This window comes from Brachionichthys hirsutus, unplaced genomic scaffold (assembly GCF_040956055.1).
Source record: "Brachionichthys hirsutus isolate HB-005 unplaced genomic scaffold, CSIRO-AGI_Bhir_v1 contig_424, whole genome shotgun sequence".
Classification (NCBI taxonomy): Eukaryota; Metazoa; Chordata; class Actinopteri; order Lophiiformes; family Brachionichthyidae; genus Brachionichthys; species Brachionichthys hirsutus.
The window spans coordinates 260035-283967 of record NW_027180347.1 but is presented as its reverse complement, the minus strand read 5'-3'; the positions used below and the strand labels follow the sequence as shown (position 1 = coordinate 283967).

At 42.9% G+C, this 23933-nt stretch overlaps 3 protein-coding genes and 4 non-coding genes across 7 annotated transcripts; 1 reads left to right on the top strand and 6 right to left on the bottom strand.

The window, feature by feature from the left end:
- The first annotated feature begins 3134 nt into the window (after positions 1-3134).
- Positions 3135-7051, top strand: LOC137913844 (telomeric repeat-binding factor 1-like). The gene is made up of 10 exons (XM_068757478.1): positions 3135-3309; positions 4075-4170; positions 4521-4651; positions 4775-4861; positions 4957-5106; positions 5661-5770; positions 5851-5874; positions 5992-6089; positions 6235-6302; positions 6451-7051. The coding sequence occupies exons 1-10, from the start codon at positions 3135-3137 to the stop codon at positions 6610-6612; spliced, it is 1101 nt and encodes a 366-aa protein (XP_068613579.1). The 3' UTR covers positions 6613-7051.
- A 307-nt stretch (positions 7052-7358) lies between these two features.
- On the bottom strand, positions 7359-9772 carry LOC137913843 (somatomedin-B and thrombospondin type-1 domain-containing protein-like). The gene is made up of 5 exons (XM_068757477.1): positions 9550-9772; positions 8586-8783; positions 8432-8510; positions 7676-7852; positions 7359-7476 (listed from the first exon to the last, which is right to left on the bottom strand). Exons 1-5 carry the CDS (start codon positions 9770-9772, stop codon positions 7359-7361), a joined length of 795 nt encoding a protein of 264 aa, XP_068613578.1.
- A 9960-nt stretch (positions 9773-19732) lies between these two features.
- On the bottom strand, positions 19733-23094 carry LOC137913828 (large ribosomal subunit protein uL30-like). The gene is made up of 7 exons (XM_068757461.1): positions 23038-23094; positions 22462-22561; positions 22221-22387; positions 21702-21839; positions 20712-20821; positions 20149-20363; positions 19733-19780 (listed from the first exon to the last, which is right to left on the bottom strand). Exons 1-6 carry the CDS (start codon positions 23049-23051, stop codon positions 20155-20157), a joined length of 738 nt encoding a protein of 245 aa, XP_068613562.1. The 5' UTR covers positions 23052-23094; the 3' UTR covers positions 19733-19780; positions 20149-20154.
- Positions 20019-20109, bottom strand: LOC137913848 (small nucleolar SNORD12/SNORD106). The gene has a single exon (XR_011106388.1). It is a non-coding gene; the product is annotated as a small nucleolar SNORD12/SNORD106 (small nucleolar RNA).
- LOC137913847 (small nucleolar SNORD12/SNORD106) lies at positions 20506-20596 on the bottom strand. The gene has a single exon (XR_011106387.1). It is a non-coding gene; the product is annotated as a small nucleolar SNORD12/SNORD106 (small nucleolar RNA).
- On the bottom strand, positions 21507-21598 carry LOC137913846 (small nucleolar SNORD12/SNORD106). The gene has a single exon (XR_011106386.1). It is a non-coding gene; the product is annotated as a small nucleolar SNORD12/SNORD106 (small nucleolar RNA).
- LOC137913849 (small nucleolar SNORD12/SNORD106) lies at positions 21910-22001 on the bottom strand. The gene has a single exon (XR_011106389.1). It is a non-coding gene; the product is annotated as a small nucleolar SNORD12/SNORD106 (small nucleolar RNA).
- Positions 23095-23933: the final 839 nt, after the last annotated feature.

Sequence of the window (23933 nt, the reverse complement as noted above, 5' to 3'; positions counted from 1 at the left end):
GTAAGACGTTTTATTCCAAGTTCAGCCTTTTGACTCTTCCCAAACCACCAAAATAAATCTTGTGTATTATCCAACTTCAAATATATATATATGTTTAAAAGTAGTTTTAAGAATAATCTAAGAATTACGTAGGCCTAGATCAGCTGCAGTAAAAAAAACCTACAGTCGGTAAGTGAGATTCTATAATACAGCGTTAAGGCTATTTATTAATTCCAGCGCAGTAGATCTGGTCATCAATACACTCAAATGCTTTTCACTGTAATTATATTTTGTCAATTCACCAATATAAATTACAATTACAAGATTCCTTGTGATATTAATGGACCAAATCAAGCACACTGACAAGCATTCGTCTATCTCAGCTGCATAGTAACATACAGAAATGACATGTATTCTGACGGTTGTTATGTTTCTGTTTCCTGCTGATTTGATAACCTGCATTGTGTTCATTATCCTATCCTCAGTGCCCTGATGTTGTTGATGTGTGTTCCATACTACTGCAAGTTTATCTGATCCTGCTGATAAGTTTGAGCATATTCTTTTTTCTTGTATATGTGTCTTGTAATTTATTGTGTGTTATTGTGAACAAAACAGTTTTCAGTCAAACTTAAACCCAAAGGAGTTTTTTCTTTCTTTCCTGTCTTCATTCACGCTTCACGTTTTACACTGACTGAAAAATATCTGTTGGATGTTGCCTTTTGATTCCAATTTTATTGCTGGAATGTGTGTTTATTGTTCAGCATGTTGCTTGGCTGCGTGTACTAGTAGTGTGTGTGTGTGTGTGTGTGTGTGAAAGCCACACAAACCAGAATGGTACCCAGAGGAAGTGCGTGGGTGAATCCTTTGTTGTTTCTATTATTTATTTTATTTCTCTTTCTTCTTATTATCATGTTTTCTGTTCTCCCAGAGAGGTGTGGAATGTGCAATACCGCATACTGCAATCTATGCAGGCCAAGAATTGTGGCACTTTATTTTCTGTCTTTGGAATTTGTAAGTGTGAAGGCAGAAATAACTTGTATTTTTCAAATGTTGTATCTTTAATATGAGGCATAACAGTATTACAGCTACCAGAATCTCACAACCAATGCAAATGAGAATTAGACTTTTACTTTTTCATATTGAATGACTGGCATTGTAGTCAGATATTAAATTGCACTTAAATGTTATTATCCGTGGGGGAAAAGGGGGATCCAAATTAACCACTTTTGGCCTTTTATATCATTGTTAGGTTTACATAGAAATCTAACAAATGTCTGTGGAGGATATTCAGATAATCCCATTTCAATGGCCCCACACGTAGGATATTATGTTTTTAGTGAATTAATGTTGAGAATTATTCTATTTTTTCTAAACCAAAACGGAGCATGACAACAATTTCCTGCCATATGGTGGTTGAAATGGTGCGTGCCTTTTCATAGCGCTGATGTTTATGAGAAGGTAGCAAGTCATTTTGCTTTGTTCATAGCACTGTACAGAAAATTCTAATTTTATAGGACAAATCAGGTCTTTATGTAATAGATACCAGAAATGTTATTGAGTTCTCAGGTTTTCTATAACACTCTGATGTTCCAATTGGATAGATCCTGTTTTTTTTTCTTTAACAGCTAATGTCACTTCTGTACTTTTTGAAAGGTGATGTTGTCAAATCCACATTGATGTCTTGGCTTCTGGAGTAAGGAGTGGCAATATTTCTCTCTCCTCCTTGGTGATCTGTGTACCATATTCAGTGTCCACCCCCATCAGTCTTCAGTAAAGCATGAAGGAGCACAATCAAAGGGGCATGTTTGGCTTTTTAGAGATGAGAAATAGACCGAATGGGAGTCATATGTCAAACTGCCCATCAGAAAGCAGGACAAGAGCTCTCCTGTCACCAAACACTAGATTATTTCCCATACAGTTGAGGGATCCAATCCCTACATTTTGAGAGACTCAAACACTCATGGCATGCCCTCAGGAACAGGGATGAAAGAGAGCGGGGAAACCTGGAGTCGAGAGGAGAATTTCAAAATGGTCAACTGTGGGCTATATTACTTGTCTGCAAACCCAAACCAACATAATTTAACTCAATAATCAAAGATTTGTCTCAAATGATTGATTCTCATTGAAAGTTCTGATTCTTTGCTCCTCTCCAAAGTAACATGTTTGAGGGTCTGTTTTTTGTCTTCATGAAAGAAGTTTAAACAATAACTTTCTGATTAAATCTATTCTGTTCCGTACATGAAAATGTTCCCTTCATCTCCAGTTTGTCGTTACCATGTCTTTGTGTTAGCTTTGAGTAATCCTTCATTTTGACAGGTAGGGTAGAGAAACAAGAGATTTGCATTGATCAGGTATACTCCCTTGGGATGATGTTTGTGTGGATACTGAAATTAATTATGTGAGCTGATGGCTAATGGACTGTGCTCCATCTTGCTGTCGCCAATGACATTATCATTTGTGATGGTTTACAGAGTGGAAAGGTTGTGTTGTTATTTTCTCTGAGAGAATGGGCATTGTCTGTGTCACTCGTGCATGCTTATCAACCCTTGCTTCCTAAAATACATAAAGCATTGTTTATTTTTAGTTCCCTGTGTATTTTGCTTCTTATATAGTTTTCTTTTGGGTTTTTTTTTTTTTTAGTTCAGCTTTGGAGAGCGTTATAATTATACACATTCTGAGCTACCGACTGTTTCTACAGAAAACTACATCTTTGTATGCATGTAGTAGTTCGAACAATTATGTGACCACTGAACACTTTGTTATTGTGCATATATGTCAACATTTCTGTAGAGCATTGTTCCCCATTACGTCTATTAGCATATGCAGAGTAAGAAATAAATGTGTATAGAACTTGCATGAACTTGTAAGTGATGACTGTATTTTACAATTATTATTATTTTCAGATTTAGGATCATTGCATAATGTGATACAAATATTGACATTTATAAATGCACATCTCTTTTTACATTTTATATTGACCTTACAGCAAAAAGGTATGCAAAGTCGTTCTTCATACCTAAAGCTGCCACTGTTAGTTGATTAAATACGTGGTTATTCCTCTGGGCCACCAGAGGGCACTGCAGGCTGCCACGCGACTCTAAACACAACTTCCTGAAGCGCGCGGAAACCAAACACGTTCCTCCCCGGATATTAATATGGAGCGTAAGAGTTGCGCTAAGATTTCCACAAATGTAAATAATTCAGATGAAAGTGTCAGTTTTTCCAGTGTTAGTAATGTAGTTTCCGGGTGGACGTTTGATTTCATGTTTTTAAGTCTGTGTCGGTGTTTTAAGGGAGACAAACTTGACGAATTCAATGAGAAGATCGAGGGTAAGTTACCATTAGCTATTGTTAGCTAACGAGGCGTTATTCAACTCGGGGTTCGACGTTAACATTTTCTAAGTGGCCACCAGATGAAAACTGCTTGCCCGGAACCATTTGATGGTTGCCCACAAATATTTAACTTCCCTCCCTGTCTTCGGTTGCGATTGAACCCACTGCTACGCCTAAATCGAAACATTTACGTTGTTTTTACATTTTAAAGAAAGTTCTCCTGTATTAATTTTTAATTCGTGTCCAAACGTCTTGATAAAGTCGTTCGAACGACTTGTGGGAGGTTAGGCTAAATGCTAAAAACATTACCTTTTCCCATAATAGTAGCTTGCGCATGCGCACAACGGGCACTTTGCAGCCGCCTGCTCCCCAGGGAGGCGTCCAGGAGGCATCCTGAATAGATACCTGAGCCTCCTCACCTGGCTGCTCTCGACATATATCCATTCTGCTTAAACAAGCTTAAATGTTGACACGACAGTTGCGTTGTTGAACTTTAAAGGAAGTATTTAATTAATTCAAAAACTGGAGCCGTTATTGTCGAGGGACAATTCGGTAAACGTTGGAGAACCGTAATCAAGACTGTCGCTTCAGTGAATTTGTGAGTGTCCACTGCTTCTTGGAGGTTAACCAAGTAAAGTACCCAATACTATATATATATATATAATACAAAGTACCCAATACTCTCTTAATGAAGAACTTCTTACCTTTTAGCGCTGCTCCCTGCATTAACATTTTGAATCTTTCTGCCTTTGCTTCTTCTAGCCATTTGTTTGAGTCCATCTCTGAAAAGAAAACTTCAAAATGAGAAAACCTTGATATGCGCCTTCCTTTCTAGAATCATGCATGGAAAGCAGTTTGGTAAGTAAAGGTGTGTCGCAGTCTGAATTGAACCTCGCTCTTTTATTTTGTTCTCCAGCTGCATGTATTCGACTGCATCTCTCTGCTGGGAGATCACTCACAGCTTCCATCCTTCCATATAGGCAACAATGATCTGCAGCAGCTTGATAATATAGAAGATATTCGCGATTAAAACTTTTGATATTTGCGTTAAAACATGTCTGCAAAACTTACGAAGGTCTTGGGCCATTCAGAAAGTTTATATCACCGAGTGAACAACGTAAATTCAGGATAAATTTAATGGCTGTAAAATGCAGGCTTTGCTCACTCTTGCTAATTTTACCAATGGAATGCTCTTATTTCCCCTCCAGATGTCCAGTTTGATGATGATGACGACTGCGTAAGTCCCCTGGTGTCTGCAGCCAAAATATGGTCCAAACTGGAGTGCACTGTGGCAGACAAAAGTTTATTCAAAGACATTTCCATCCTTTTGATCATCCAGGTAATAATACAGATGTAAAAGAACATTAAATGACGTGATTTATTACCGGTTATACTGGAGACTGCCGCGGTCTCTTTGCTATAAAGTTGTCCTCACTTTGGATATCCATCTGCACCACTCCAGTCTGTCGCAGTGTGCTTGGAGAAGGGCCAAAGATCTTCTGCCTCCTCTGCCCTCAAGTGGTTCAAGAACAACTATGAATTGTCACAGGTCTTTATGTCCACTATCTCAAATCACATCATTAATACTGGACAGGGTGGTGATCTGCAGCGGCCTGTTCATGAACAGCTTCCGTGTTCCAGCAGAATTTGGGAGTCAAGCTGTCGAATATTGTGGCGGAGACGGAAACGTACCACCCACTCCTCATGAGTTTCAGCTTCAGCCGTCTGCGAGAGGCTGTCCAAACCTATTTGGATTCCTACCTGGAGGAAAACCCCTCCGACTACCTCCTCAAGGTACGGGACATGGCTTCCATCGAGTGGACTGCCGTAGTTTGCTGTTTATGTGGAGGGCTCCTTTAGGTATAAATGATTTAATCGATAAATAATTAATATGTCGCCCTCCAAAAATATATTTAATATAATTTAATATGTATTTTTTTTGCTACCCAATAAATCTTCTTGATATCGTGTTTAAGTTTCTTTGTCCTTCTGAGTAATGTCGCTCTGACCTGCTGAAGGTGCTGATGTGACATTATCTCTCATATTTAATTGGCAATTTGTCATCAAAATGAACTGGAAGGACAAACTGCTGCACTCAGCTGAGCCCTCCTCGGGGGGGCTCACTGACACTTTTTCTTGTGAAAGTGGAGAATATTTTACATAATGACAGCTGACAAAGGTTTAATTTTAAAGGGTGTTGTAATGAAGGGTCTCATTAGTTTTTGCCTTCACATTAAAGCGAGGCTTAAATCTGAGATTTAAATGTTTTAGAAAAGCGAGAAATTGTAATATTTAATCACATAATTTACGTTGGTTCGCTTTTTTGTTTGTTTCTGTCTGTCTACCAGGAAGCCACAACGATGCTGCAGTCTTCACGGGGCGTGGAGAGTGTAGGGGACTTGGAGACGAGGGACGGCTCTCTGTCGGAAGCAGCCAGAACACCAACACAGGCTGCAGAGTAAGAAGTTGCATATTTGAAAGTTACATGAGATGGTTTTCTGTTCCGTGTTGATAAAATGTGCGTTTATGTCCTTACAGAGAAAAGGGGAATCCGTTTTTGAGGTTAGTAGAGAGGAATGTGCAATAGGATATTTCTTGGGTACCAACCATCAGTTTGTCTCTAACTCGTGGTAGAAAACAGGTAACAAATCAGTTTGTCATCCATTTGGGCTTTTATAGAACAAAACGGAAACTGATGTCAACTAAAATTACTGATGCATGGACACCTGATTCTTGCAAGGAGTCCTTTGTTTCCCTCCAAAGAATCTCAGTAAATGGTAAGTTCTTTTTTTCTTCTGGCTTTTAAGATTTAGGTTTAAAAGCAAATGCGTTTATCGGCATATTTACCACCATGTTTTATATCATGCAACTTCTGAGTGTGAACAAAAGCTCAAGAGACTGCTAACTCTCTCCCTGTGACAGTCGTGTGCAAGAGCAATTCAACCAAATCCATGAACGAGACAGAATTAAAAAAAAGAAAAGCACCTGAAGTGAGTTGAACCACACACACATCTAACAATCTTAATTGTTCCGATATCAAGGTGAATTTCGAAGCGTCATTCAAATGCGTTCTCTCATTCAGGTGGGACTTCTGAAAATACAAACTAAACAGGGTTTTTTTTTCATTTGTTTTCTTAGAAATGGACGAGTGAGCTGGACAAATGCCTGAAGAATGGTGTTCGCGATCACGGAGTGGGGAAGTGGTCTCGTATATTAATGGATTATGACTTTAAGGGACGCACTGCTGGCATGCTGAAAGACCGATGGAGAGTTCTCGTGAGGACTTATCAAGTTAACTGAAGAGGAGGACACTCTTTACTTTTTACAGTTTGGGTTTTTGCAGTGTAATGTAGTTTGTGCTTTGCTGGTTGAGTAGACTCTCCAACCCATGTCCTGTTTTTTATGTTCTCTTGGTTTTGCATGGCTCTGATTGAACAAGTAGATGCACCACTAGATGGTATTCATTACACCACAATAGCCCGTTGGTGTGACCTTGTATATTAGGATGTTTGAACATGTTCAACATGTAAGTGGATGCTCTGTAACTTGTGCAATGTAGCATTTTACCTTCTTCATTAAGTTCACCGTTTTAATTATTGCTTGTTCCTTTGTGTTACTCACCTGTTCTTTACAGCTGCCCTGATTGCACCATGGAAATGTTACCACCAGAGGGCGCTCCACACTGACCAATTATTGTGGACTAGTATTTATCTATAACCCAAGTCATGGTGTTTGTCTCAGTACAAAATGTGTAAAATAGCTTTGTGATTCAAAAAAGTGATTTTCAATAAAGTTGTTCAAAATCAATTCTGTTTGGTGCATATTGCGCACTAGATAGGTGAAAAATTACAATAGTATTTATTCACTATACTGCAGAGTTACATAGAAAAGTGTGCGTGGTGAGTTGAACATGTTTTCATATAAAAGTGTAGTGGATTTAATATCTGTGTAATTGCTGTTCTGGGGTGTCTGATCTGAACACAGTATTTTCAGTTTCACTGATGATCAGAGCTTGATCGTTGTTATTGATGGATGCTCGGCTTGGATCAGATGAAGACGAAGCTGTGTTGCGGAGGACAGTTGCACTGCTGCGTTTTCTGCATCTTCTTCCAGGTCCCGCTGCACTGACTGTTCCCCACTGCCTGCCAGTGGAGCACAGCTTCTCTGCAACACAGTTCCAAACCTTTATGGTTTTCACACGTGGTTATGTGTACCTTCAATGATTGCCTTGCTAATCTAGTTGTAGAGATATTAAATTATATATATTTATGTAGTCTCATTTGTTTCCTGGTGAAACTAATGGAATAAAATAACAAAATCAGAAAACATTAAGTGTATGATTTCTTGGTTGGTAACTTCGTACTTGTCTGAATCCTGGCCGTCTCCTTGGCAGCTGCCGCTATTGTTCCTCATTGCGGGAGGTTCACACGCCACACACACTTTAAAGCCCTCTGTTATGTAGCGCATCCAGTGTGTGTGTGGCCGGTTCTGCACTGTGCAGTAGGGCGTCCGGGACTCCAGTGTGAACTCCATACAGAACCTACGAGGGAACAGCGGGCAGGGTCATGTGGGTCACACGATCCAATCCTGGGGTAACAGCGCAGTGAATCATAATAGATGGCTAAAGACTTCATGAACAGGATATTAACACCCAGTTTGAGTTGCTTCATCAGGCAACTTGCAGAACAACAACGGAACTTCCTATTTCAGTGTGGTATGCACACACCCAGAATGCAATGGGAAGAGCAATCATTTTGCCAGTGCTTACGAACAATATCTCACCCACCATCATCCGGACCCTTTGTGCACATTTGAAAGTCCTTATTAAAGTCTAAAGTGTTTCATTTCAAAGGGCTGTGGGCATTCTCTCAGCAGCGCTACATATAATGAAATCTTGTAGATGGACCTCCAGGTGAGCAAACACCTACTGGAAACTCATGCAGCAGAAGACAAGCTGACCCCCCCCCCCCCTCCCCAATGGTTAGTGTTATACAGCATAATGTCGAAGTGAAGTAAAGTCCCGACTGCATTCATGAACGTTTCAACTTTTGAATTTGCAGATACCTTTGGTCTTGTACAGTTTCAGCATGCTTAGGGGGGGGCTTTTTATGAAACCTACCCCGGGTCTAGGGGGTTTCCATCGTTGCCATGCTTGGGCCTTCCCTTGCCAAACTCCACGCTGGTGATGAATGCAGGTCCTGGTAAGAGAAACGCATGCAGTGCTTCTGTAAACAGGATAAATAATAACTAGACGTGTTGTTGTATTTGTGTACCTGCGTTGTGTCCACAGTAGCCGCCCTGGTGGTCTCTGTACTCCCTGCAGCCGCTCCGCTGCTCCAGACTCGGACAGGGCTCCCCGCCGTTGCTGTGCTCCGGCCCTTCTCTGTGGCGGATACGGACCCGCACCGAGGGCTGGCAGGGTTTTGCACAGCCACTCCAAAAGCTCCACTCACTCACAGCACAGTCCTGAGCTGGATGTCGACACCCACGGAGTGAAAACAAATATTATTACAGGATATCCTGTGGTTAGCGAACAATCAAACTGCAAAAAGGTGTCGCTAAGGTCACGGCAAACCCGGGGAAACCCTACAGAACTGGGCTGCAGGACCAGAGCTCGATATTCAGGAAGTGTCTGAAGATCAATGAGGCATTGATCATGAGTTGAAGAATTAGCGTTTCATGCTCTGCTACAAGTTGTTTGAGAGTTTGCCAAGAGAGCAACTCATTCCATCACTAAGTCCTGCATTTTTCATCATCAAAGCTTTGACGGATGCCTATTAAGCGTGCAGATTCAGTAGCATAATGCACATTAGGCACACTTGGCTTGTTTGACTGCAACTGTAATTTGCCACAGCTGATTGACAGAGCAACATTCTTCAAATAGTTGTACTAATTCTATTATGTGGGCCAGCTCACTGAAATGAGGCGAGGCGCAGAGCCGCCTGGGTTATTATCAAGCGGATTGTTGCCTCAACATCCGTGACTCATTCACAGACAAATGTTGGCGTTTTATTTGCACACGTTAGAGGGAACGCACGGCAAAGTCTGACAGGACTCTGGGCGCAAGCAATTTCTCAATGCAATACACTCAGGTCATCTCAGAGATATGCGATAAGCGGCCCAATCCCTCTGCTCTACATCTTTATCTTTAGGTTATCTCATGGCGCAGCTTATCACCCAACTGGTGTCATATAGTTGGGGTGTATAACAAGTGTGTTCCCGCTGTTCATCCCTCACCTGGGCACTCTTTGTAGTAGTCAAAACAGCAATCCTTGGTCCTGATGCAGCCCTCATCGCAGAAGCATGTTCCATACACCCGGTCCATCCTCCAGTCGGTGGTCGTGCAGTCGAGGTTTCTGCCCCGGCAGCATTTCCCAGAACAACCTCCAAATGCCAAGTTGTTCCTCCCCAGAAAAAGCAGCAGCAGCAGCAAACAAGCAAACTCCAATTGAGATCCCATTGTCGAGGGGGGGGGGGGGGGGTCAGGAAAGACCACTTCAGTAACACTTTTCTCTAATTCTTATGTCCTACTCTACATCCGACACACTCATGACCAAGAGGGGGAGAGGTTGTAGCACCAGCTCAAGCCAGCCAAGACTGTCCTCTACCTCAGGTCCTGGAATTCCAGTCCCCGTCTCCTGTGTCCAGCTTCTCCCCTTCCTCTCTCCTTCCCTCCAGAGAGAGAGAGAGAGAGATAGATCTGCAGAGCGACCTACAGCGCAGAACAACCTATTCCAGCTCTGATCAGACGCCTGTTCTTTCATATTGTGCCCTCTCTCCTCAGAGTCTCTCTCCCAGCTCCCGACCGAACACCTCCCTTCAGTCGATCATAAAAGGGAGGAGACAATAAGTACGAGGGAGGGGCGAGCCAGTGGGTTCCGCGTCTGCTTTCTCTGGTCTCGGTTTCACCTGTGTTGTTGTTGTTTACTCTATTTACCACTCTCTGCAGAACTCCTTTGACCCTGATCTACCTGCTTTGCCCGGCCAATCTCTGCTGCCCCAGAATCCCAAAAGAAAGGCAGGAATGCGAGTCGTTGGCAGGTGTCCAGTCAGTTGTGCCAAGGGGCCTGCAGGGTGCTGCCCCTGCCAGTCTCTCATTGTTGCTCATTGTCGCATTTGGAAAAATCTGAGCTGTGCCGTTCAGACTGGTATGAAAAGATCGGATGCGGGTCGCATTGAGGCAAAATAAAAATAAAACATCGGATTTGGGTCTCTTCAGCCTGCAGTGTAAACGTAGTGTAAGCCGTCCATCATGGCTGGCCTCACCACTGTCTTGTAGACCTTTCCCTTCATCCTCGCAAACACACAGAGCACACCTGATACTTTCCTCCACCGGTTCCAGCCTGCCTGCACACGGTTCTTCACTTCCTTTCCACATTCTCCATCACTCTGCACTGTTGACCCGAGCTACCTGAAGTCCTCGACCTTCTTTACTTCTATTCCTTATTGTAACTTCACTGTTCCCTCTGGGACCTTCTCATTAACACACATCTACTCTGTTTTACTCCTGCTCACCTTCATTCCTCTCTTTTCTAGAGAAGACCTCCACTTCTCAAAATTTTCCTCTACCTGCAGGTCACAATGTCATCTGCATGCAAACATCGTATTCCAAGGGGGTTCCTGTCTCGACTCATCTGTTAGTCTATCCATCACCATGGCAAACAAAAAGGGGCTCAGAGCTGATCCCTGCTGTGGTTCAACTGTCATACATGTCCTGCACTACTCTGACATACATTTCTGCCACTCCAGACTTCCTCATGCAGTACCACAGTCCCTCTCTAGGTAACCTGTCTCTAGATCAGGGGTCGGCAACTGTGGTGGAAAACGTTTACTTTGAGGTATTGGTCTTTACTTGTATGAATGATATTGCTATTCTATGACACCATTTAATGTTCCATGTTATCTCGCACACAATGTTCTCTGAATTATTGTTTGCTAAACATCCCCCTTTGCCCTGTCTCCTCAGATATGCTTACCCCGACAAACCTTGAGACCGTGTTTTGTCTCTCATGGGACATAAATGTTTTTATCTTTGCCCTGACCTAACCTCTCACTCATCCCTCCCTTCTGCTGAGACCCACACGTCTACGCCTTTCATATAAATATCTTAATATTGCATGCATACATTGAATCTTGGCACACCCATGCAACCACCATGTGCTTGTCACGACAAGCTGCTAATTTAATAAGATAAGGCAAAAGACAACTCTGAGACTCAGATCGTCTTTTTTTTTTTGCCACGACAGAACCTGAGACACGCGTGTCATGCCTGGCACGTGAGTATTAAGAGGCCAAAAACTATTTATTTTTTTTGCACTTAAGGCAAGACAGTGTTATTGATCTCCTCATTACTCTTGTTCTCAAAGCTTTGTTTTATTTCTGTAAGGATCAACGTGCACCGAGACATGTAGGCATCGGTTATAGGGCTATATGAATCAGTCAGGTGGAGCTCCAACGTTACATGACACTATTTGTAGTTCCTGGTGTGGCCTTAATTTATAACTCCTGGCTTACAACAGAGACAAATGGTTGATGACAGTTTTATTTCATGTTTTTCTGGTGAGGCAGACCCATAACAACCGCAGCTAGGCTAATTGTTTTATCGCCTTACGATCAGGTCTGATTAGTGTATGATTTATGAACAAGACTGTTCAAGATGTTAATGTTAAGGATTTCGGTCTGCAAAAGCCGATAACATCACATGCTGCTTTGCTGCTGTTTTTAATCTTCCATTGATGTGGTGCAAAAGAACATTTTCCAGATCACCGCAGAAGTCAGCGTTCAAAGGCGAGCTTCTAAATGATGAATATTAATTGCAAGGGTGGGAGATTACATTTTGTAAGACACCAGCAGAAGGTTTTTACTGTTATGTTTGCACAAGGAACCGGAGCATCTGTTAAAGTTTTTTTTTTTTTTTTTACAAAGTTCTAGGAGGAAACATTAGCTGGGATTGAGGGATACTTATATACCTAAAGCTAAAGAAAGCACAAATGCCATAATCTGGATGCTTCACCTCTGCTTTCTGGAGAGCCGAGGGGGGGGGGGGGGGGGGGGGGGGGGGGTCTGTTTGGGTGCTTTGATTCTTCCCTCCCCATAAGCAGGTAGGTCAAGCAAGAGTAATATCCTTCATCTTCATCATAGCAGCATCACTGAGCAGCATGTCTGAAGCAGTGTAGCTTCACTTATCAGGTGGCTGAACCCAGACTGACCTCAGAAATAAACAAGTGTTTAACGTGCATTTTAAACTATAAACATTAAATATGACATTTTCTCTTTCACTTAAAAATATTGAATCATTTTCAGGTTTTATTTTCAATATTTTTCTGACTGTAATTCTGGTCATGCTGTACGTCGTGAGGGTGATATATGTGACACACCCCTGATTGCATGTTTATAGCTGACTTGAGTCTTCTGATGCAAGGCTTCGTTAACTCTTGCATCAGCTTGCTGCAGCTCCACCACGATGTAAGTCCACATGATGCATGTTCTACATCTGACAGCCCCCCCCCCCCAACCCTGGACCTCTTGCCCTCCACTGTGCACTTGTCAAAGACTATCTAATTTCCAGCAGTAACACGCCCTGCTTGGATCGGCCCTTATTAATGTGAGGAGTGAGGAAAGGAGATTATCCCTGCATCTGTGCATCCCGGGACGGAGACCTATTTGTGCCATTTCACAGTCTGAATTGGTAAGTCGTAAAACACACTTATTTTACTTGACAAATACAAAGCAAGGTAAGAGATGTAGAGAGAGAGAGATTGATGAGATCTGGTTTAACAGACATGCCACCACATCTAGCGTCGGGCACCCAGGAGACAGCACAGTGAATCCTAGCTCCATCTTGCCCATGTGGGGCAAGCAAACCATTGGCTGTTCCAGTGTCAACCGATGACCGGGTGTTGCCATGGTCGCCATTTCATTTTCCCATTCGTCGTACTGGTACGCTGATGATGTCATTTCTACGCGGGATAACGCCCTCTCCGTGTCAAGCTCACACACAGGGTTGTGTTTGCTTTGTGGTGAGTTATACATGTCCTAGCATCTAAAAGGATCTGTGTGTTAACCAATGAGGATGGAAATAAAGCACGCAAGTCTGCATTTTGGACTTGAAGCTTTCTTTACTTTCATACCGAAGTTCCAAATCCAACATATAAAAAGCAATATAGCTTTTTTAATATATATATATATATTTAACCTGAAATAAATGTTTCATTTCACAAAAGGCTTTGCTGCTTCTTTCTGTTGAGTACAGCCTGGTTCTGCCTCATGAATGGAGGCTTTGTTTAATAGCCCCTCATTTACTGCCACCCTCTCCTACTTCCTCACGTGTACCTGCAGTATCTGTGTGTGTGTGTGCAACCTTTTAAATGTGGAGACTATGTGATGGCATGTGGGAATGTCTCAGAGTCTTTTATCTCATTTCTTGTGAATGATGAACCTGGCTATGAGTCATTATTGAAAGAGTGGAGGAGCTCGATGTTTGACTTGGCTTGTGTCATCGGAACACGGTATTCAGGCGGAGGTTGATCTTTGTAGCTGATAAAGTAGAGCTGAACAGGTGAATCCAAGCCAAAAAAAAAGGAAAAAGAAATCCTGAGATTTTCCCTGAGATCCGCATTAAAACAGGGATGTATTGGTGTATAATGCATGATCTTGAGGATTACACCTTACATCATCATCAGTGAGTCCCTCACATCACACTTAAATGAGTAGTACATCCCATTAATGGTGCTCCATTCATTCCAGGTCATTAGCCTGACAGCTAATGGATGATAGCGCGCTTCTCCCAGACTGCAGCAGCAAAGAGGGATGACGACACGCTGACAACGGGCCCTGCAGGCTGGCCATGTAATGATGAAACTTCCTTAAGGGGATAAATCAGAGCAGATTTTGAAGTCAGATGAGGCATGTGCGGGAGGGGGGGGGGGGGGGGGGGCGGACTGACCCCTGCATCGGAGAGAGATGAAACGTCAGGTAATGACTGAAAGAGGGTGCGTGCATCTCCGTCCATCATATTGAGAAATGTCAGACAGTGGCTGAAAGGTTTACACCCCTGGTCCGGTGCCTGTGGATGTGTGTGTTGCTTTGCCAAAGGTGAAGTCTATAAAGATCACTACAGGTATGCATCAGGCACTGAAGCTGAAAATCATTTTAGGGAGCTTATGTATTATGCTTTGACTTGCATATCCATCAAAGCGGATAACATACTTTTTTAGGAGACGGTAGTGGATATTTGTGGAATGAGAATCTCTGTTGTCGTAGATACGACACGGTTTTGGGCTCTGCTGCATTTGCATGATGGTAAAGACACACATTTGACCTCTGAGTGCCCCCCCCACCCCACCTGAAGACACAAACCGACAGGTTACGATGGGACCAGGATTCCTGTTGACGCACGTCTGTTGTTTGCTTTGTCATTTGCTTCTGATCACTGGGTAACTATCTTTTACAACGCTTTAAAAGCTTCTTTAGAGCCCAGGCTGGTTTCACAATAGCAGAGGGCTGAATGTGTGAGCTGTAGAATTGGTGATGGGTTGGCTGAAGGGCTTTTATTTTAATTTCTTGTCAACTGAACATATGAGGCTGTTGGATGTGATTAGGACTCCACTGTACTGCTCTCATTAGTGCTGCAGATACACATTATTTAAATGAGGAGTTAATAGGTCATATATTCACAGAGCCCAAAGCAAGGCTACCAAAGTCATTCCTATTACCGTAAGTGAACTTTTTCCCCATTCGTATTCATCGAAGATGAAATAAGCAAATCTTCAGATGCTCGAACTTTCAATTCTGCACCAAAACATTGGGCTGAAAGACCCTGCAGACGTTACAGCCTCCGTGGAGTTCACGCCTTCACCTACATATTGCTGGGTTTGGTTTATTTTTCTCTGTATGTTGGATCAACAGACAAAGATTGATTACAGATTGATTAAAATTGACCTCAGCCAGTTTAACGGAGAACAGTACTCACGTGCTGATCACGTGCTCTGTGGCGCTACAGTGAAACGGTAAACCACTTGTGGCCTGGTTCCAGGACAGCTCTTATTAAAGACCTCATTGTTGACTGATTGTTCTGGGACATTTTGTTTCGCTACACATGAAAAGGATGGTAACAAACCAGCAAGAAGAGGGAGAGCGGGGCTGCTTCAGAGCATGAATGCAGCCCCTTCACTTTGCATGAATGAGGGGACTGCTGTGTTTCTGGGTCACTGTGCGCCCCTGAAATCAACACCCCGTCATTCAAAACGAGGGACAACATCAAGTTCCTGTTTAAAAGGAACCTCAGAGATACAAACATGGAGATTGAATAGTTTCAAAGTGGCCCAAATCCTTTATCTTGTGGTCATTGTGATGACTGTTCTTTTCTGGATATCCTCCCCCTCCCACTGTAGTCTTCTGTCTCCACTTTGTTTAATCAAAGGAAATGCTACAAAAAAAAAACTATTGATCTTCCCCTGGGAAGTCTTTTAGATCCATCATTCTCAGCTCACCTCATTCCGAAACAATCTCAGGGACAGGCTGCGCTACGCCGTCATCCCTGAAATGATGACGCCGAAGCCATCTATGCTCCGCTTCCTATCAGAAATCAGTGGCATCCGTCCATTTGTCATGTTGCGTGAAATGCTCCTGGTTTATCTCTCGCTAGCAGAATCGATTTTCCAAGTCATCAAACTTTCCTTCTTCCGTTTATTCCAGTTTTACAACCATTGTATTAGACGACACTGCGTCTGCAGCATCTGGCTTCATTCCTTACTCTAATTATCATGTGTTATACACACCTGGCAACAGGTAAATCCATGTGTATGACACAAGATAATATACTGGTAAGATACAGCTGTGAGACTTTGTGAACGTTAAAACTGAGGTCCAATCAACAGAAATGGAACCATCACATTATCAGTAAGTCTAAGTCAAATAAAAATGAAGTCCTAATTTCTATCTAAACAAAAACACAACTGCAATGACTGCAATCTTTGTCGAGGACAATGAACGAACCCATTCAGACACGAGCCGCCCCCCCATACAGCAACAAAACAATGCATTATGTGGGGAAGGACCACGTTGTGGGATTCGGCACACATTTTTGTATCTGTTCTGTAGATATGGAATGTAGATAATGTTTCTCTGTAATCTCTGATGACCGTGTTGGTCGATATGTAGCGCATCAGCCCAAAATAGGAAGGAGAGGGAGCCCTTTATTCACTCCCATAGAAGCTGCACATCAAAAAATCAGGACACAGAAGTTCAACAATAACAAAAATAAGTGTATTTAATTCCAGGAAGACATTTAAGCAAGGCACAATGATGGTTTCTCTAAACTATCAAGTAAATACATGCTGGTATTTAACAAAACCCAGTAACAGTAATGTTTAAATACCATTGTGAGCACAATAGCTGTGACAGACGACACCGTGAGAAATGCGGCAGTATTACATAACAGCCAACACAAGATATTGCAGAGTTAAAAATGAACTTATTTTTGTGCAGATGATGAGAAACGCGACCAGCAGCGGTGAGACAGTCTGCGTTTACTCATCATTTGTGATCGGAGCAGCAAATACTACACGGGAGGACCGCCGGTCAAGAATCCCAAAATGTGAAGATCAGCCATGTCAAGCAGAAAACTAGTATCCCCGAGGACAAGCAAGCACTCAGCGCTAGCCACTGAAATGAACATGGAGCCCTGAACGGTTTCCTCCGACCAGCCACGGTTGGCACAGATTTGAACGTTTGGATCCTCAGGCAGGGCGACTGGGAGGAAGGTGATTGTCAGGATGACGGCTTTCTTGGTTTCTTCATTTTCTTGAGTTTTTCCTGTCTCGCCGTCTTACCCTCCAAAGAGGACAGCTCAGATATCCTGTGGATATAATAGCGAGAGGCTCCGACCATCGGGTCTGGGTACGACTGGTCTGTTCAACATGAGGTAGAGACGGGAGGATATTAATGGGGGAGAGAAGAAGAAATGTTTGGATTGGATTCACTGAAGGGAATAAAAGATAAATTCTCATGATGTTCAGTTGCTGCAGCTTCCACATTTTTTAGACATCATCTCTGGAGCTTATTTTGTGATTAAAATAATAAGATAGTGATTATTGACTTTAGGCATAGCATTACGAGAGGTTTTGGATACTTTGATTGGCCGAATCGGTGAGTGTGAACAGCATTTTGGGTATTCTGAAGTAAATCTGAATAGAAATTTACAGCATTCGCATTTAAACCGACTGGGGAATGTTGAAATGAGGAGGCTTAAGAAGGAACACACTTTCTGCTCGCCGCTTCGCCATATTGCCACATGTTCAACAATTTTATGGTCCATAATTTTTTGTTGAAAGATGTTAAACCCACACAAGTACATGTTTGTTGCCAATAAATCAACATATAAACAGCTGTACAAGTTAAAGGTTGGACTCTGTTGATCACATTCTAAACAGTCGTGGCATTTCTGACCTACATCAAATACCTTCCCTCATACATCAACTCACTTTTTCGATTGTCTTTAACAGTCAGTAGGTTGTAGGTTGGATATTTCACCTTAGGTCTGCAGAACAGAATGAAAGAAGCAACAAGTCGTCAAAATAACTTCAAAAATTATCGATCGTCATGGTCAGATTTAGGACCAAAGGACCAAAATACCTGCTGAGCCTGCATTTCTCAAAGGTGAAGGTGTTTCTGCCATTGAGGACGAAAGCGGAGGGGAAGACAATGGCCGGACTTGCATCCAGTTCACATCTCTCCGGGTAGCTGCAGGACAGAAGTGGGGATGTTATAAAGACAGAAAGCATCAGGCTGCTGAGCCAAAAGGTTAACGACTTCACGAAAGCCAAGTAGCATCAAACATAAACTTTCCCATGGAAGAAGGAATAAATGACAGCCCGGAAGACTCAACATCGCAAGCCAGCAGCTTAAAATCTTCAGATTGTGACAGATAAACTGCTCAGACTGAATTATCAATTTTATCTGGCTGCCCCCCCCCCCCCAACATCAAGTGATTCACATTTTAGACAGTGACAGTCTAATTACTGCAATCAGGTGCAGCTGTCTCCAGAAAGAATGGCAGCACTGCGTGGAGTTACCCCAGGGTGAAGGGCCGCCCCGGACGGCTGTGGGAAAGCTGCTCGGACAGGCAGAGGGGACGCAGCTTCTCAGGTCTGACTAGCGGAGGAATCAGAGCTCTGGTTCGCCCCGACCTCGCATCTAACAAAAATAGAATTACATATTTAGCCAAACACAGCTGACAGATTAAGTTCGAAATAAATAATATAGTAATGGAATGTTGTCAATTCATACGTTTTGATATCTGTAAATTGCTCCATTAGCAGCGCCGCTATGGTAGACCCGAGAACATCATACGACAGACAGTGCCATCTACCGGTTGTTAGGTTGCAATGCAGGAATGACTCAAAGTGCATCCACGTTGATAATCAATTCAAATGTTCGGTTAAATCTGATCATATATTTTAAAGGTGAGAAAGAACATTATGCTCCATATTGACGTCAAGTCTTACGTTGCTTGTCAAAACTGCCTCCCACCGCGTATAACCCTCTCTGGGGGATTATTCTCTGACTTCTGCTTGTCATCTTTGGCTAAATGACGTAAACTAAACAGATTTACACAAATAAGAACCACCTTTAATTTAAAATCCGGGAGAGTAGCATAAGGAATGACGCGATACACAATAAACACAAGCGTTAGCTCATCTCACGTTCCACGGGTTTCCACTAGCCGGACGCTACAAGAGCCGAACGTTCATTTAAGACAACCGTCACGGACGTTCGCTTACTTCCCAAAGGTACAATGGCGGGGCTGCGTTTCCTCCTGCGGCTGCTCTGCCTGAAGGATGCCCGTCCTCCATCAGCCCCCATCCTGAGGGTCCTGGATGCCGGATATCCAGCCGCGTCAGGGCCGGGCCGCCCGCCCCCGCCTGCTGACTCCTCTGCGGCAGGTCGGGGGGAGTTCAAACGAAAGGTCGTCATGCTGGAGGGAACCCCACAGGTCAAAGGCCACCGATACATCCGGGCATAACGGTGCCCGCACGCGAGCCTGCTAGCCACTAGCGTCAACGCTAGCGCCGACGCTGCGGCAGATGCTAACAGGTTTAGCGTTGCCGTGGGAACAGGCATTTATAATTAGTCAATTCAAAGGGAGTTTCATTAGAATAGGAAGGAGACCCCCAACTGCCTGATGTGATAATAGTACACGGCCATTAAAATACATGCTAAAATACAAGTATTTAAAATGGACGCATTTGTGTCTTTAGAGGTAAACAACCCCTTTTATCTGTACATTTATATTTTGTCATCTTGGACAGTTAATCCATGTAAATTACAAACAGAAAAACTGAATCAAATTAAATGGGAAGATTGATACCACAACATAACAGATTATAAATGACTCAAATCAACAACAAGACCAGGAGCATTTTTTCGCCCAAATATTTTTTATTGTACATCCAAGTCCTTTGAAAACCTGAAAGACAAAATAAGAATACTTTCAGATGCAGAAAATAAGAATGATCATCTTTCACCGTGTACAAAATGTGCAACATAATATAAATGAATGCTATTCACTCCTAGTAATGCGCTAGCATTCACAATGCTGTAAGGAGCACACTGAAAGACGGCTGGCATGTCATTTATAAAACGAGGCGTCCTTTTGTAATTCAGTAAACCTGATTTTCCTCATTGCACACAATAACAGAAGCTGGGATGTGGTTTCAGAGAGTTGGCTTATTGTCAGCTGGGTTTCAGCATAGTCGATAAGATGGGGAAAAAAGAATCTGCATCACTAACCACACCCAACGGCCCAATAAGACACGATGCATTTATACTACTCACCGCAACTCAATTCATCCTCCTGATCATTTTATTGATCTGATCCTCCCTGTTACCGGCATCTCCTCCCTCCACAAAGTGTGTGGTCTTCTTGTTCATGCCGCCACGGGGTGACGACAGTTTGAAGGGCCACAGGAAGTTGTTGGCGGGCTTGAAGTTCTTCCCAACCGTGTAAATCTCATGGATGAGGTCCTCAACGCAGATGATGCCGTACTTACCTGAAGATCAAAGCGACGTGATAGTTAAACCACACGAGCAGCCGCACGCAACAAAACAGGCTTACGCCCCAACACATTTAGAATCCCAAGAGACTCAAATTTCACGTTTTATTCTCATTTTAGTCACAATTTGTTTTACAAGCATGTGGTTTCAGAATAAACTGGCTTAGTTTTAGTTTTTTTTCACCATAGTCGATAAGACGGGGAAAAAAGTGTGCATCATTAACCACATGCGGCGCTAGGCCTCCGACAACGAAGCCGAACGCTAAGTACAGTAAATAACCGTTTTAAAGACCTCGGCTTAATCTTCATGCTACATTTTAGGCGTAAAGGAAAACATTTACATACCGAGAGCCTTCTCCACCAGAGCATTGTCCGTCAGTGCAATGCGCTGTTTCCTCATCCTGCCGTGGCCACGTTTGTAAATGAGCTCACGCACCGACTTCAGGTTGGGGTACCTACAGGAAATGATGTCATACAAATCAAATACAACATAGCACGACTTTCATATTGGTCATCTTATTGCTCTATTCTCATGACAATGGAATATTCTTTGTCTGAGGCCTCTGAGATACTACGCTTGTTTTCTGTGAATACAAACTGAGGCTCCGAGTTTCCCCATTTAAATCACCTCACGCAGTAGAAAACAATGAACTCTACGAGATTGTACAAAGGTAAATAAAATTATATCGCTGATACATAATTACATACACGATTCCTCCCCGACCGATCTTCTGTACTGTAACATTCTATCTAAAATATATTCATCACCACCCCCGAACACCCTGGCGGACTGTAATACACCTTGATCCTGCCCAACCCTACTTTAAACCACTAGTAAGCTTTGTTTTCGGATCAACAGCACCAAACATGATCATCATTGAATCCCAACAAGTCATTAGAACCACTTCAGGCCGGCAAGGCATTACAGACATGCTAGGAACGCTTAGATAAACCTTGAATTATTTCAATTATTGATTCAAGCGCGGGACCGAAAACAGCAGCATCCGGCACATTAAAGATCAGGCTTGAACAAAAACAAGCAGTTGAGACTTCTTTAAAAGGAGGCAACCTCTTGGCAATCACATTTCTAACTACGAGACGAATACACTCTGCAGATAATAGCGCTTATTATCCTCAAAGAATGTGGTTTCAGACAAAACTGGCTCAGTTTCAGTTCGTTTTCACCATGGTCGATACGATGGGGAAAAAAGTTCAGCATCATTAACCACATCCCAGAGAGACAGTCCCGTTCAAACTTAAAATGTCCAGCCCCGCCCTCAACATGAATGCACCCCAGCCCTAGTTGAGGCGAAGTGTTCAGGAGCGCAGCCTTACCCCCAAGCGATGTACGGCTCTGCAATCCTGAGCATGTTGATCGAAGCCTTGTTCAGCCTGACGAACACACCGTTGAAGATCTGGCGCAGACGGAGCAGCTGGAGAACTTTGCGGACCTTGGGGCTGACACCGTTGATGCTAGGCAACAGAGGAAAACGTGATTAACATACGGTTAGGAATCAAAAGTCAGCTTCTTGTCTTAAATCTTATTGTGGTTTCAGAAACAATTGGCTTCTTAAAAGTTATCTTTGTCACCATAGTCGATATGTCGGGGAAAGAATGTGCATCATCAACCACAGACCGAGCGCTCACATCGGGAACATTTACTTGGATTGCTGCGATATCCATTCCTACATAGATTTAGTCGTTTCTCAACTCGTCAAAGAGGCATCCAGATCAGAAAAGATGGCGCCTCAACAACCGTCGAGCGTAATCTCCTGGAAGTGTAGCAATCCAGGTAAACGTCACTGATCGGTCTGACGTCCAGGTACGGACCGTCCCACGGCGTCCGCATCTCACCCTCTGATCCTGATGATGAAGCCCAGCTTGGGCTCAGCGGGCACGTAGTAGTTCCCCACTTTGCGAGCCGTACGGCTGAGGCGGATCTCACGCCTGTACATCTGCCTGTACTCCTTGTGGTACTCCTCGGCCCTCTTGTAGATCAGCCTCCTGGTTCCCTTGCGGGCCTTTGAACAAGTAGGAGACACCTATTCAGCACAGTCAGTTCTCCCGGAAGCCATCAGAAGGGCACGCAGCGTACCTTCTTTTCCGCCAGCATCTTCTTGAGACGCATGGTCTTCATGGCGGTGAAGGCCTTTCGCCTTTTTATAAGGCTCTCCGGGACCGTCGGGAGTTTTTTTCTGTTAACGAGATAGGTCGTTTTAGAACCGACCGGAAACACACCGACAACGTAGAGTTTCCTATCAAAGCTCGCTAGCCGGCAGCTGCCGGTGTCTCGGTGCCGCCTGTAGCTACATGCTAGCTTCGCTATTCCGCTACGGCTAGCTCTTGCGTTCCACGTTATTCACACACTACGAAAGGAAAACAAACTACGCAGTAACTTGATTCTTAACTTAGCCCCCCCCCCTAGAAAACAAAGTTATATATTACTCGAATGCATGGAAGAGAGGCGAGCAGCCATGTTCTGCTGCTTTTCAGATACACGTAGGCTTCCATACACTCTGCGGTCGTGATGATCACCGTTGGTAATCCCTCACACTAATATAATGAATAAAATGTATGAACACTAAACAACACGTTCGCGTGCAAAAACCAACAAAGATGATGATTTAAACAATGGATGGCGTTAGATTGCGATTCAGAGGCAAACACTCACTCTGCGTCCGCCATCGCGTCCACCGGGAAAGAGAGATCTCCTTACGCGCATGCGCACGTTAAAGTATTTAGGACCCTCACAGACTGCCCTTGTAATTGCACGACTTAAAAAGATATTTCATTAATTTTCCAAAGTACTGTAATCGAAAAAAATCAACAGTAATTGACGTTTGATTAAGTCTAGCATAATAATGTTGTAATACTGCAGGATGAATATACTCTAACCCTAATGAATATTTCGGTAGAATATTTTTTTGTTCTTTCGAACCCTGGTTTTATTTACCAAGGTATTTAAGAACGCGTGAATCGGAAGTTATTAAGCCGCCCATGGAATCTAGCGATTGACAGTCTGTTATCAAATCTTAAGCACTTTTTAAAATAAAATTCTGTATGTCTTTTACTCATAATTCATTCAGTTCTCACGTATATCGTATATCCGGCAGAGGGCGCTAACACTTCATTCTGCAGTTTGAAAGCTTTCGGCTCCGTCCATGGATCTCAGACTCCTTCACCCACTTCAGGTTGTAAAGTACGGGACATTTGACTTATATAAAGATCCAATGAATAAGAAACTATGTACGGCATGAGTTTATTTTAAACTAAAGTGTATGGTTTTGTAAGTATTTCTATTTTGCACGACTTTAAAGCTTACTTAACTCTTCTACACATATTATAAATATGTTTAATTAAAAGTCAGATATATTGCAATACACGGACTCTTATAAACAGGACAGCGATTATATGTAATTATATATAATCAGTAACACATGAATTTTTTTTTTATTGCTCTCTAAGGGACCTTCAGAATGAGTAAATTCTTAAATCGCGGTTTGGTTATCAGATACCCAAACACATCAAAAAGGCAAGATGTTACACAACGACGTCAGTTAATGTTAA

Bases quoted from the DNA above. Each gene is read 5' to 3' on its own strand.
- LOC137913828 (XM_068757461.1), bottom strand. The intron at 21,840-22,220 runs GTGAGATGCGGA...TCTGTTGCCTAG, and splicing joins TTCATCATCAGGATCAGAGG to CATCAACGGTGTCAGCCCCA. The intron at 20,822-21,701 runs GTAAGGCTGCGC...CATTTCCTGTAG, and splicing joins GAGCCGTACATCGCTTGGGG to GTACCCCAACCTGAAGTCGG.
- LOC137913844 (XM_068757478.1), top strand. From the start codon at position 3,135: ATGGAGCGTAAGAGTTGCGCTAAGATTTCCACAAATGTAAATAATTCA. The intron at 3,310-4,074 runs GTAAGTTACCAT...TGCTTCTTCTAG, and splicing joins ATTCAATGAGAAGATCGAGG to CCATTTGTTTGAGTCCATCT. The intron at 4,171-4,520 runs GTAAGTAAAGGT...TTTCCCCTCCAG, and splicing joins CATGCATGGAAAGCAGTTTG to ATGTCCAGTTTGATGATGAT.
- LOC137913843 (XM_068757477.1), bottom strand. From the start codon at position 9,772: ATGGGATCTCAATTGGAGTTTGCTTGTTTGCTGCTGCTGCTGCTTTTT. The intron at 8,784-9,549 runs GTGAGGGATGAA...GTCGACATCCAG, and splicing joins CTACTACAAAGAGTGCCCAG to CTCAGGACTGTGCTGTGAGT. The intron at 7,477-7,675 runs GTACGAAGTTAC...ACTGTGTTGCAG, and splicing joins GACGGCCAGGATTCAGACAA to AGAAGCTGTGCTCCACTGGC.